Consider the following 14,504-nt stretch of genomic DNA (forward strand, 5'->3'; position numbering starts at 1 on the left):
CACACCAGAGTTAGCACAGCTGAAGGGTTCAGCATGTAACCCTGTACTTGCCAATTGGTTGACCAAGTCTTTCCACAGTAAAACAGTTGTTTTGCGTTTTTGACTGTCAGGAAATGTAAAGTACATGTCCTGCCTGTGTCATATGTTAAACCCTGCCTTTTGTGTTCGGTAGGCTTGCCAGAGGGGTGACTCACACACATGTCCTGAAGTGGTGGCTTTGCCATTTCTTACATGCTCTACCAATCTGCAAGGGTGGACTGAGGGACATGTTTTACCTGGGGGACCTCCAGGGTTACACAATAAGTGCTACAAGCCATGGAGTGCCCCACTAGCTTGCATGCCCTGGCTACCAGGGTACCATTTACTATTGACTTATAAGTAAGTCAGCCACTTCCAATTGCATATAGCCATTCGACATACATGTTTAGAGTCAGGGCACTGGCACTGAGGTCTGGCTGGCAGGCCTCCATGTACTCTGAGTCGAAAAACTAGCAGCATTGTTCAAAAAACTTGAGGGTGACTGTACAAAAAGAGGCATTTCTTTATAGTGTTAAAGACTATTGCATTAGCTTTCCTTCAGAACTGTCTCAACACCTTTACCATTTCAGCCAATAAATTTAGGAAAATGCTAGGTAAAATGTATCATTTTTGTAGCATTTCATGGGTACATCTACTTCAAAAGAGATGCCCATCTTGCAGAGTTTGTGGTGTTTCTGGCATTTTCGACTGCTAATGTTGGATTGTCAGACGGTGGGTAATTTGCTCTGTAATGTGCATCGACTCAGAGGCAGCTTAATGCCATGTCATGGCTGTCTTGTTTCTGTCCTCATGTGTACAGTAGGGACCATGAATGTATTCCATGTTCTCTGATCACTGGAGGATATTTCAGATGATTGTAAGCTAATTTTCCAATTTTCCTGTTTCAGGGTGAGCCAGGCAATATAGGCCATCTCGGCATACAGGGGGATGATGGTATTAAGGTAACGTACTGCTTCTGTACTACTTCAGTCATGCACTATTATTAGACTTCAACACACACTTGTGTTTAACACATCTTTCACCTCACTTTGTACTCACATTCTTATCCTTCATTCTTATCCTTATCTATTCTGCAGTTCTATTTCCTTTCTACAATTTCTAGTTCCCTTTTCTTCCTTTTCCCTTTCCATTTCCATTTCATTGCTTTCTTTTGTGAAAGCCCCAACTGTTTACCACTGGAATGCTCCATTTTTGTTGACTTATGGACTGTTGCATGAATGTGGATTTCATAAAAAAATGTGCATTAATATATTTGAAACAATTCATATTTCCCAGATTTGCGGTTGAAGTCATGATTTTACTTAGCCCTTCTGATGGTTTGATCATACTCATAGAGCCCTTGGTCACTGCAGTAGAGTGTACTTATTGAGTGTAGTATGAAAAGCGTCATCAAAAGGTTCATTTGTGCAACTTTGCACATGTGTATTTCTAATGAAAACTTGCACTCACAGATCCCTTAAGTGAACTCTTGCACCAAGCAAGATATTTCTGGAAACTGACTAATCTCTCAAGGGTTCACATAAGGAAACTGCAGGTTCGGATGTATCCATCAGAAAAAAACATTACTAAATGTAAGTACCCTGTTTCTTTTTGACAAGCCATGAAGTGAACGTGCTTGATCATTAACACTGGAAACTACTTTTAAAGATTTCGCTTTCAAGCTGTTGTGTTTTGATGCACTTTCCAGAGCAGGGTGTACTAATAGTGAAGATAAGCCATTACTGTTAGCATTATGCATTCTTAGTAAAATAATTATTTGTGATGTTGACGCTGATGTGGCCTCTGAAGTAGGTAAAAATCAGTCTTGCATGAGAGAAGTCAAAAGAGCACCCAGAGAAAATAATATTGTATCAGAGGAGTATTTTAAGACATCCTTCTGCTCAAGAAAAACTGTTATAAACATATACCATCCCCAAAAATAAAACATATTAGTTCAGATGTGAAAATAAAAGAAATATTTTGCTACTTCCACTTCCTAATGTCGGAAATGTCTGATTCACACATGCTTTTGTAAGTACTGAAAGGCACACAAAACTAAAATAACGTCTGTTTTGGAATCTAGGCGTAGGACATTTGTAGCCATATTTGAATTTAGCACTCAGATTCCTTTATTGTATGCCACCATTAGAATCAGATCCTTGGTCTTAAAAGCTCTATTGACGTTTTTCAATATATATCCAATTTCCCTGTTAATTTCTTTACATCTGATAAAGACTTCTAGTTGCAGATTCCTTACCTTCGAATTTCCCCCAGGCGTCAGACTGGATCCGGAGATTTTCTTCGAACAATACCCTTGCTCGTTGGCAGGTGTCGTTGGCATCGTGGTCGCCGTGATGATGTCGGGAGTAGTATATAGGCGCCGCCCTCGCGTAGTGGCCGAATTCAACCGTTTTGTTGAGTTTTTCTGTGGGCCGTGGTGTTCGGCTGAGGGGCCTTCAGGTTCCTCGCCGGCGGCTTAGCACCCTTGAGACCTTCCCAGGCACCGGGTCGATTATCGGCGCTCCTGATGTCGGTAGTACCCACTATGGACGTCGACCCAATTCTTATCCCGACGACTCGGAGTCGGAGTGGCGTCGGCCGATGCCGCCTTCGACTTCTATGGGGCCTATTCACCCCAGGTCGGATTCGGACCCTTTTTCTTATGGGTACGAATATGGGGAGGGTTTGGAGGGGTCCCTGGACCCTTATGAATACCAGGATGACCCTTCTATGGACTGGGCTCAGGAACTGGTCGAAGCCAGCGGTATGGATACTTTTCCTGACGCTGGCATGCTATCTCCTCCTACCGTGGCTGCGGCGGAGGGAGCAACTTATGGTATGATGGTTAGTAGGGCAGCTGAGGTCCTTGGTCTCGAGCTTCCTACTGTTGAGGTCAGGCCTAATTTCCTGACAGAGGTGCTTCAGCCTGGGGCTTCTAATTCAGAACCCCTTTTGCCGTTTAATGAAGCGCTCACCGATGTCCTTTTGGGTATATGGTCCAAACCCAACACAGGGGCTCCTATAAATAGGTCTATCACACGCCGCCATCAGCCCGCTCCAAATGACCCTAAATTTCTGTCATAACACCCCACGTCTGAAAGTCTTGTTATCCAGGCTTCTTCTTCTTCAGGCGCGTTCCCTTCCGCACCCCCGGATAGGGAATCCAAAAGACTGGAACAGTTTGGGAAGGAGTTGTTTTCTTCCTCCAGTCTTACGCTTCGGTCTGTGAACACCACATGCCTTTTGGGCCACTATACCCAGTCTTTGTGGGATATGGTTGCGCAAGTCCTGCCACAGATAACGGAGGAGGCCTGTGCTATCGTCTCCCAAGCTGTGAGCGATGGGAGAGATGCGGCAAAGTTCACAATCCGTTGTGGGCTGGACACGACCGACTCTCTGGGCAGATAGGTTGCTACAACTGTGGCCTTACGACGCCACGCCTGGTTACATGCTTCTGTTTTTTCTGGGGATGTCCAACAGTCACTCATGGACATGCCCTTTGATGGCTTCCGTCTCTTCAGAGACAAAGCCGACTTGGCCTTGGAGAGATTCAAGGATTCCCAGGCTACAGCTTGGTCCCTTGGTCTTTCCTCTGCCCCTCGCCCACCACAGTCCACTTTTCACCCCTTTCGTGGACATGGAAGGGGCTCCCTGTTGTGTCCTCCACCCAGCCACGTGCTGCGCACACCGTTCAGCCTCTGTGTGGCCGGGGACGCTGAATCCCACGTGGCCGTGGGACAGGGAACCATAGGTCTATCCAGTCCACCTCTGCCACCGCAGCAGCCTCCAAAACCTCCTAGTCTGTCCCCACACTTCTGTCCAGTTAGTGGCAGGATTCGCCATAACCTGCCCCACTGGGAAAACATCACCACGGACAGGTGGGTTTTGCAGATCGTTCGAAAGGGCTACTCCCTCCCTTTCGAATCTGCTCCACCACCCACGCCACCATCCTTCAATCACCTTCCAGAGGAACATTTGGTGCGTCTCCACCAGGAAGTCGCAGCTCTCTTGGCCAAGGGAGCTATAGAAAAGAACCATGTGCCAGAAGTAGGACGTGGTTGTTATTCCTGCTACTTTCTGATACCAAAAAAGGACAAGGGCTTTCGTCCTATCTTAGACATTCGGGACCTAAACTACTTCCTCAAGAAGGAGAAATTCAAAATGCTCACCCTGGCTCAGGTTCTGTCTGCCTTGGACCCAGGAGACTGGATGGTAGCGTTGGACTTGCAGGACACTTATTTCCACATCCCCATCCTTCCTGCCCACAGACATTACTTACGATACGTGGTGGGTCACGTGCACTTTTTACCGTGCTCCCCTTCGGCCTTACCAGCGCCCCTCGGGTGTTCACGAAAGTGATGGCGGTGGTTGCAGCTCATCTGCGCAGGTTAGGGGTCTCAGTCTTCCCCTACCTCGACGACTGGCTGTTGAAGGCGGACTCGCCCCAGAAAGTCATCTCCCACCTTCAGACTACGGCAACCCCCCTGCACACTATAAACGTGCCAAAGTCACACCTGACTCCCTCTCAGTTGCTTCTTTTCATCGGAGCGGTTCTGGACACAGTGCAGTTTCAAGCTTATCCTCCCGAAAAGCGTGTCCAAGACATTCAGGCTATGATTCCGATCTTTCAGCTTCGGTCTTGGGTGTCGATCAGACTGACACTGAGGCTGCTGGGCCTCATGGCCTCCTGCATCCTGATAGTGACATATGCCAGATGGCATATGCGGGCTCTGCAGTGGGACCTGAAGTTCCAGAGGGCGCAGCATCAAGGGAATCTCTCCAACCTGTCCAGATCTCGCAGGGGACTGCGAAAAACCTGCAGTGATGGCTTTGGAATCCGCATTGGGTCCACGGCAGATCCCTCTCCCTTCCCCAACCAGATCTATCTATACAGACAGATGCATCACTTCTGGGTTGGGGCAGCCACATGGGAAAGGCAGAGATCAGAGGACTCTGGTTTTCGGCAGAGTCTGGGCTCCATATCAATCTTCTGGAGCTCCGGGCGATCAGGCTTGCGTTGAAAGCATTCCTTCCCTCTCTCAAACGGAAAGTGGTGTAGGTGTTCACAGACAATACTACTGCCATGTGGTACTCAAACAAACAAGTCGGAGTAGGTACCTGGACCCTTTGTCAGGAAGCACTACGCCTCTGGACATGGCTGGAACACCAGGGCATTGCCCTAATGGTTCAACATCTGGCGGGCTCCGTCAAAGCCAGAGCGTATAAACTCAGCCGTCGATGCACAGCCAATCACGAATGGCATCTCCATCCGGAGGTGGCGCAAGGTCTCCCTCAGCAGTGGGGAGGGCCTTGGTTAGATCTGTTTGCCTCTGCTGAGAACGTGCAATGTCAGCTGTTTTGCGCTTTGGAGTTTCCAAGGCGGAACTCGCTCGGAAGCGCTTTTCATCTTGAGTGGAACTCTGGCCTCCTTTATGCCTTTACAGCTATTCCTCTTCTGCCCAGAGTTCTCAAAAAATTCAGGAACGACCGGGCCCAAGTCATCTTGGTGGCTCCGGACTGGGCACAGAGAGTATGGTATCCCGAGCTATTGAGCATTTCCATCCATCCTCCACTCAGACTGCCTCTTTGGGCGGATCTTCTGTCGCAGCAACAGGGGACGGTTCTTCACATGAACCTGTCCAACCTCTGCCTTCATGCATGGAGATTCAGCGACACCAGTTGATGGCTTTTGCCCTTCCACCCGATGTCTGCAATGTTATCTTGGCAGCCAGGTGTCCATCAACCAAAACTGTATACGCCTGTTGTTGGAATAAATTTGTGGCATGGTGTACCAAGAAATCTGTTGATCCCCTTTCCGCCCCTCTATCCAAGGTTCTTCTGTTCATTCTTTCCTTGGCCCAGCAGGGCTCTGCTTTGGGCACCATTAAAGGGAATTTATCTGCCATTTCAGCCTTTCTTAGGCTACCTGATCAGCCCTCACTCTTTAAATCTCCTCTTGGGAGTAAATTCCTAAAAGGGCTCACCCATTTATTTCCTCCCACTCCATTTATCATGCCTCAGTGGGACCTTAATCTTGTACTTACTTATTTGATGTGTACCCCTTTTGAGCCAATGCATAATTGTCCCTTGTGGCTCCTCACCGTCAAAACTGTCTTTCTGGTCGCTATCACCTCTGCTCGCAGTAGTGCTTCCTTCCTTCCTAAGGTGGTTACACCTTTTCCTGTAGGCCAGTCCATCACTCTGCCTACTTTCTACGCACCCCCACTTCCTTCCCATGAGGAGGAGAGACTCCACCGTCTGGACCCAAAAAGAGCGTTGACGTTCTACCTCAATCGTACTAAAGATTTCCGGGTGGATGATCCACTCTTCATTGGATATGTGGGTGCAAAAAAAGGGAAGGCGGTGCAAAAGCATACCATCTTTCGATGGGTGCTTCTTTGCATCAAAATATGCTAAGCCTTGGCCAAAAAGCAACCTCCTGAAGGCTTGTGTGCTTATTCCACCAGAGCAACTGCTGCTTTCCCTGCGTTAGAACGCGGAGTTCCTGACCTGGACAGTTAGGTCAGTCAAGACGGCTATTTTGGTCATTTGGTCCTTCAGGACTTCTGTAGGAAGTTGGCTCTGTATGCACTATTTCAAAGTAAGAAATAGCATGCACAGAGTCCAAGGGTTCCCCTTAGAGGTAAGATAGCGGCAAAAAGAGATAATTCTAATGCTCTATTTTGTGGTAGTGTGGTCGAGCAGTAGGCTTATCAGAGGGTAGTGTTAAGCATTTGTTATACACACACAGGCAATAAATGAGGAACACACACTCAAAGACCATTCCAGGCCAGTAGGTTTCATATAGAAAAATATATTTTCTTACTTTATTTTAAGAACCACAGGTTCAAGATTTACAAGTAATACTTCAAATGAAAGGTATTTCACTCAGGTATCTTAGGAACTTTGAATCAACACAATATCGTGTACAGTTTTGGCAAATGTGACAAGCTATTTTAAAACTAGACACAGTGCAATTTTCAACAGTTCCTGGGGGAGGTAAGTTTTGGTTAGTTTTGCAAGTAAGTAAAACACCTACAGGGTTCAAAGTTGGGTCCAAGGTAGCCCACCGTTGGGAGTTCAGGGCAACCCCAAAGTCACCACACCAGCAGCTTAGGGCTGGTCAGGTGCAGAGGTCACAGTGGTGCCCAAAACGCATAGGCTTCAATGGAGAAGGGGGTGCCCCGGTTCCAGTCTTCCAGCAGGTAAGTACCCGTGACTTCGGAGGGCAGACCAGGGGGCTTTTGTAGGGCACCGGGGGGGACACAAGTCAGCACAGAAAGTACACCCTCAGCAGCACAGGGGCGGCCAGGTGCAGAGTGCAAACAGGCGTCTGGTTTGCAATTGGTTTCAAAGGAGAGACCCAGGGGTCTCTTCAGCGAAGCAGGCAGGCAAGGGGGGGCTCCTCGGGCTAGCCACCACCTGGGCAAGGGGGAGGGCCACCTGGGGGTCGCTTCTGCACTGGAGGTCGGATCCTTCACGTCCTGGGGGTTGCGAGTGAAGTGTCTTTACCAGGTGTCGGGTTCTTTGAAGCAGGCAGTTACGGTCAGGGGGAGCCTCTGGATTCCCTCTGCAGGTGTCGCTGTGGAGGCTCAGGGGGGTCAACTCTGGCTACTCACGGGCTCGCAGTCACCGGGGAGTCCTCCCTGTAGTGTTGTTTCTCCACAGGTCGATCCGGGGGCATCGGGTGCAGACTGGAAAGTCTCACGCTTCCGGCAGGAAACGTGGAGTCCTTTAAAAGTTGTTTCTTTGTTGCAAGTTTCAGTCTTTGTGGAACAGGGCCACTGTCCTCGGGAGTTCTTGTTCCTTTTAGATGCAGGGTAGTCCTCTGAGGCTTCAGAGGTCGCTGGACCCTGGGGGATGCGTCGCTGTTGCAGTTTTTCTTGAAGTGGGTAGACAGGCCGGTAGGGCTGGGGCCAAAGCAGTTGGTGTCTCCGTCTTCTCTGCAGGGCTTCAGATCAGCAGTCCTTCTTCGTCTTCTGGTTGCAGGAATCTGTTTGCCTAGGTTCTGGGGGCCCCTAAATACTCAATTTAGGGGTGTGCTTAGGTCTGGGGGGTTAGTAGCCAATGGCTACTAGCCCTGAGGGTGGCTACACCCTCTTTGTGCCTCCTCCCTGAGGGGAGGGGGGCACATCCCTAATCCTATTGGGGGAATCCTCCATCTGCAAGATGGAGGATTTCTAAAAGTCAGAGTCACCTCAGCTCAGGACACCTTAGGGGTTGTCCTGACTGGCCAGTGACTCCACCTTGTTTTTCTCATTATCTCCTCCGGCCTTGCCGCCAAAAGTGGGGCCGTGGCTGGAGGGAGCGGGCATCTCCATTAGCTGGGATGCCCTGTGGTGCTGTAACAAAGGGGGTGAGCCTTTGAGGCTCACCGCCAGGTGTTAGTTCCTGCAGGGGGACGTGAGAAGCACCTCCACCCCGTACAGGCTTTGTTACTAGCCACAGAGTGACAAAGGCACTCTCCCCATGTGGCCAGCAACATGTCTGGTGTGTGGCAGGCTGGCAAAACTAGTCAGCCCACACTGGAAGTCGGGTATGTTTTCAGGGGGCATCTCTAAGATGCCCTCTGGGGTGTATTTCACAATAAAATGTACACTGGCATCAGTGTGCATTTATTGTGCTGAGAAGTTTGATACCAAACTTCCCAGTTTTCAGTGTAGCCATTATGGTGCTGTGGAGTTCGTGTATGACAGACTCCCAGACCATATACTCTTATGGCTACCCTGCACTTACAATGTCTAAGGTTTTGCTTAGACACTGTAGGGGCATAGTTCTCATGCACCTATGCCCTCACCTATGGTATAGTGCACCCTACCTTAGGGCTGTAAGGCCTGCTAGAGGGGTGACTTATCTATGCCATGGGCAGTGTGAGGTTGGCATGGCACCCTGAGGGGAGTGCCATGCCGACTTCGTCATTTTCTCCCCACCAGCACACAAGCTGGCAAGCAGTGTGTCTGTGCTGAGTGAGAGGTCCCCAGGGTGGCATAAGACATGCTGCAGCCCCTAGAGACCTTCCCTGGCATCAGGGCCCTTTGTACCAGGGGTACCAGCTACAAGGGACTTACCTGGATGCCAATTGTGGAGACAAAGGTACAGGTTAAGGAAAGAACACTGGTACTGGGGCCTGGTTAGCAGGCCTCAGCACACTTTCAAATCATAACTTGGCATCAGCGAAGGTAAAAAGTCAGGGGGTAACAATGCCAAGGAGGCATTTCTTTACAACTTCCTAGTATGATCTTGGTTTGCAGCCCACCACCGAGGATGCCATTGCTTGGGTATCTATTCTAAGGTAAGGAATCTGCAACTAGAAGTCTCTATCAGATGTAGAGGTTACTTTCCTTCGGTAACAAAATATCTGGTAGAGACATACTCTAGTTGCTGATTCCTTACCGCCCACCCATCCTACCCGCTTGTGAACTGGTTTCTAGGGACAGGGATTCCCCCTTTCAGGTCCTTAGCTCTGGTGCACCAATCTCAGTGTTTTTAGCGGCTCTGCGCTTTGGCGTGGAAAGTCGTTAAAAGAAACTGACGTCACTGAGCGAGGGCGGCGTCTATATACTACTCCCGACGTCATGACGGCGACCATGACGCCAATGACACCCGTGGAGTCGACTGACGCCACCTGCGGACGCACAAGGTATTGCTCGAAGAAAAATCTCCGGATCCATTCTGACGCCTTGGGGAAAATTCTAAGGTAAGGAATATGCAACTAGAATATGTCTCTACCAGATATTTTGTTATCGATGATAAGTAACTTGTACTTCACCAGTAACCTTGATTACGTTTTCTGTTATTCTTCTAGTCATTTTCCTCCCCATTAATCTTTCTTTTACACCACTTGTATCTTTCCACTCACTGAAATATTTGTTCTCTCTGTATCTCTGCTCTTTTCTGGGGATCACCCCGCGCCACCCAGTTTATTTCTCTCTTCCTGCAGATCTCTCTTTCTCACATACGCCCGTGCACACACACACACACACGCACATTCTCTCTCTCTCTCTCTCCCTCCTCTCTCTCTCTCTCTCTCTCTCTCTCTCTCTCTCTCTCTCTCTCTCTCTCACACACACTCTATAAAATCTATCTTTGCCTTCTTTCCTCTGAATTTTCTATTCATTATTGTACATCTGGACACTTGGCACTGGCTTAGCAGTGCCTCCGTTAAAAATAGAAACCACTTTGCATTTGCATGAAATATTTGACATTTCTGTAAGTAAGCTGTAAAACAATCAAATATAGGGCAGACTGCTTGAAATTTAAGGGCCAGAAATAAGCCTAAAGAGAAAAGATTAATCCACTCATGTTAGGGAGCAAACCCTGTGACATGAGTTTTGGAAGTCATGTGGGAAGCCAGGCCAAAGTTTGAATGGTAAATGCAGGCTTGACTTTGTAACTAAAGTTCCAGATTTAACACAATGCAAACCAGCTATAACTGTCCCTTGCACATGTGAGCACAGCTTATAGAACTGTATTGTAAGCTATCCTATTTGCCTTTAAAAATGTAACATGAGATGACCTACTGTATTATAAATGAGTGGTTGTAACCAGTTCTTAGCTTTGAAGCTGAATAAATTACTAAAGTCTATTTCTTGATAACTCCAGTAAGTAATTAGGCATAAACACCATTATTACAGCATGTAATAGAGATTACTTTTATAAAGTTGTAACATTTCTTTATTTAAACTGATCAGGCTGTGGAGGTAAGTGTAATCCCCTTATAGCAGCAGAGCTCCCTAGGGCTCAGAGGTAACTAGACTCAGTCACAGCTCTTCTGTCTGAGAGGGGGAAACCAATTGATCAAATCTTTCACTAGACAAAGCCTTTTCTGCAGCATCTGTATTTCAGTAGGCACTCAACACATTAGCATAAGTTGAAGGAAATAGGTCTTGCAAACAAAGAAAAGACTATAAGTAAATATGTGTGTGGGGGGGACTTTTGGACAGGGAAGTAGCTAATTTGCCGCAGAGGGATTGGATTTTTCCTTAATCCTCTGGGGGACTGGCATGGCCTGGGTGAGGTTAAGACAGAGATGGAGAGAAATCTCTGTGATACTTATATCTTCCATTTTTCAATTTTCTGTAGCACACGATACTCTGAGATACATTTTGTTGCCTAGCTGCAGAAGGGAATGTGTCAATATAGGACAAAAAGGCAGGGAGAGATAGTGTTTCCTTAGGGGACTGTTGTCTATCATAGCTGTGGGATCCCTAGAAAAACATTTACTGACCTACTTTCAAACTGAGGAGCTGACTGTAAAAGGGGAAGGGATAAGACTGCCTAGCATATGCTGGAAGTGGCACAAGCGATTGCCAGTGTAGAGATTAATTCAAGCAGTTAATCGATCAATTTACATAGAAGAATCTCAGTCTTCCTGACGGAGGATAGATTTCTCCTTTTTCCCTGGAATAGCTGGAACTTGAAGACTGGTTTGAGGGCAAAATGATGTAGCCTCATGCTGAGCATACAGGAATAAGGGGGTCCAGGACCTGACCAGGGGTGTCCTGCTTAATGGTTAGAACTTCTTTCCCCGAGGTTTCGGTATTCAACATCATGGGAACAGAGCATTTTCCTGGATGAAAAGCCTGCAAGACCAGTAGTAACTGTACTTTTGGCGGTGAGCACTGAAGGGAAAATCTTTTTTCTACTTGAACCAGTGGCCTACTGTCTAAGAACCAGTTCTTGAAAGTTGAGGACTTTTGGAGCTTAGAAGATGTTGTTACACAACCAGTCTTGAAGATCAGACATATCGTTTCATCATCTACCTCTTAAACAAGGACATTTACACAAGTAAGTAAAATTGTTTTAAAGGACAGGAGTTTCCCCCAAAATAAAAGCCAATGCTTTGTTCTCATGCCAGTTACCAATAAAGAAATTCACTGCTACCCTCTGGTCCATTTTTTGAGAATCACATCAGTCTTATTTGTGTTCTTAATGGTTCACCTCCAAAGACTCAGAAATCATTGTAAGCATACCCCCTGATTTTTATGTCATAATTACTTCATTTGTCTGTTGGTTTAATCATTACATTTTGTGGTCACATGAAGACTGCATCCTCTCTCTCACCTCGTTTAAGAATCATTTTTTCTACATTCTCTTGCTCTTTTTTCATCATCATCACGAATGTTTTTGTAACATGTTCTAGGGCATTCAAGGACCTGCAGGAGTTTCTGGAAGACCAGGAATGAAGGGTGAACAGGTGAGAAATGTGAGGGACAAAATTAGGTGGGTTTCATTGTATTTGTTAGCATGAAAAGCAATCTTTACATTTCAGCCTCCTATTTTATAGCCCATAAATTGAAATTTCATCATCCAAATGTAGGCACCCTTAACGCATAGCAAAAGTAGATTATCTTTCAGGTCTCAGGTAGTCTTATTGTGACATAAATACTGTTTGACCAAAAAGGAATTCATACACATCTTAGGCTGTCAAACTGATATTTATGAATCATAGGATCATCAATGATAATCATAAATCCTTGAATACCCTGCCAGGCTGTATATAAATCCTTATCCATAGGTTGTAGACAGATTCAGAATTAGTTTCAGCATTTTCAGTTTCTGGCACTGAACAATGTTGGTTGTAGAGCAGAGAAGCGCAAAATTGATATCAAAAGCTGCTGGATATGGAGATGAACTTTAGTGAGATTTTCAATTTTCTCATGACTCATGCCACCACTAACATTCTCACATTTCAAACTTTAAGCATTGACTCAAATCTTGCAGGCCTCTGTCGGTAAACAAAAAAAACACAAGTTCTATATCTGGTGCCACAGATGTAGTCACCATTCCACGTCTTGGGAATTCTGTTCATTCATGCAGTCAATTAGGTTTGAGAGTGATGGAATGACTACATAGAGATGCTCTCCTTAGAGGTGGTACAGTTGTCACAAGAAACCTAAAAGTGTCCTCATCTCTGAGAGTGAGTGTGAGAGAGAGATATCTCACTTGTCTCAGCCAATCCTCGTTCGTAAATCGATCAAATAGGCAAGTACAGCTGGCACTTCCTGAGATAAACTTGTGAGCCTCCTCCTGCCATCATGCACCCTACACTGCTGTAGAGTTTGGTCAATTCAAGTGCAGAGATGTCAGTCAGCAGGGCTAAAAGTCTTCATAAACAACATAGCCAGTCCCACATTAACAGATGTTATTTCAACTCTACAAAGTCTTCCAGCTTCAAACAGCCAAACACCTCTCTGAGCACTTGCCCTGCTAGGACTTGCAACATCAGGACAGGTACTTTTTCTTCGGAAATGAAAAGATATACAGTAAAATGACACCAGTCGGTGTGCATATCATAGAATCAATTTTCAACTTCCCTTTCTGAAGAGGCTACCAACCCATCATCCATTGTCCCAAGCAAATATGTTGATGGAGGTTTTCCCTTTGTTAGCAGAGGGTGTAGTCCAAAAGGTTTCTCTTCATCAGAGAGTTAGAGTTTGTGCTGTCACTGATGATACTTTAAACTCCCAATGAAAGGGGATGGTCTTAGACAGATTCGGAACCTGAGGTTTCTCTGCAAAGCCCTTAGAAGATTTTCAAAATGATAATACTTCCCTACATGCTTAATGCTTTTCAGTTGTGGGTCTGGATTGTTTCCCTCAGCCTCCTCGATTAATATTTTGATAGTACAGTTGTGGAGGTAATTTTTGAGGTTTGTGGCGAGGTACAGAAATTACCAATTTGCTATCCTTTCATCTGCACCGCAGGCTTTTACGTCGGGTTAGCGAAAGTTTGTTTCTTGCAACAAATACTGAAGCACATAGAAATGTACGAGTGTACCCTTTCAGAGTGTTATGCTCATATGAGTTTTCCTGGTCAGCTGGACTCCGAAGATATCTGTGCCATAAGACAGATATGAAAACATTTTTCTGATAGCTACATCTACCTGTGTGTAGTGATATTTGTGTGTTGACCACTGATTTCTCACCACTTTGCACCTGGCTTAGCTGCCCACTGTCACTTTAGTGGTCACTGGATATAGACTCCATTTTGTATTCAGCCTAGACTCCATTTTGTGTTCAGCTTAGCTTCACCGCCATGTTAGAGATGCAAGCATTTTTTCTTACAAACATGTTATGCAACGTGTTTTCTATTTCTGCAGGTTTTCTTTCTCACCGAAGAGCTAAGACACATTATCACCTAGAACTAGTACATAATATGTAGGAGGTAGGGAGTCAGCACGATAAGAATGTACCAGACTGATTTTTTTTTTAGTGCAAGCAGGGGACGGTTTGGGCTTGGGAGAGACAATTCGGGAAACTGGCCAGTGCCAACCTGTTTCTTTCAACTCTGACCTACATTAGCCAGCATTTTTGAATATTTCTTTTCTATGGGAGGAGTTTGTCCAGAAAGCCCTTCTCCGTTTCTTTAAGATATAAAAACATGGCCCTGCTCAGTAGTGGTGAATTACGAGACCTCGGTCAGGATTAGACGTTGAATGCCTGACTCCTGTCCCGTGAGGGTGGAGATCTCTTTCTCGCAGTTAA

The 14,504-nt window shown here is 46.3% G+C and overlaps 1 protein-coding gene across 2 annotated transcripts in view; it reads left to right on the plus strand.

Annotated features, from left to right (window-relative positions):
* Positions 1-14,504, plus strand: part of LOC138301234 (collagen alpha-1(II) chain-like) — a 1,268,735-nt gene that overhangs the window by 1,052,266 nt on the left and 201,965 nt on the right. For both annotated transcript variants that reach the window (XM_069241494.1, XM_069241495.1), the window contains 2 exons: positions 927-980; positions 12,161-12,214. In XM_069241494.1, the coding sequence (XP_069097595.1) occupies positions 927-980; positions 12,161-12,214 (108 nt within the window). The remainder of the gene's footprint in view (positions 1-926; positions 981-12,160; positions 12,215-14,504) is intronic.

This window comes from Pleurodeles waltl, chromosome 6, assembly GCF_031143425.1.
Source record: "Pleurodeles waltl isolate 20211129_DDA chromosome 6, aPleWal1.hap1.20221129, whole genome shotgun sequence".
Taxonomy (NCBI): Eukaryota; Metazoa; Chordata; class Amphibia; order Caudata; family Salamandridae; genus Pleurodeles; species Pleurodeles waltl.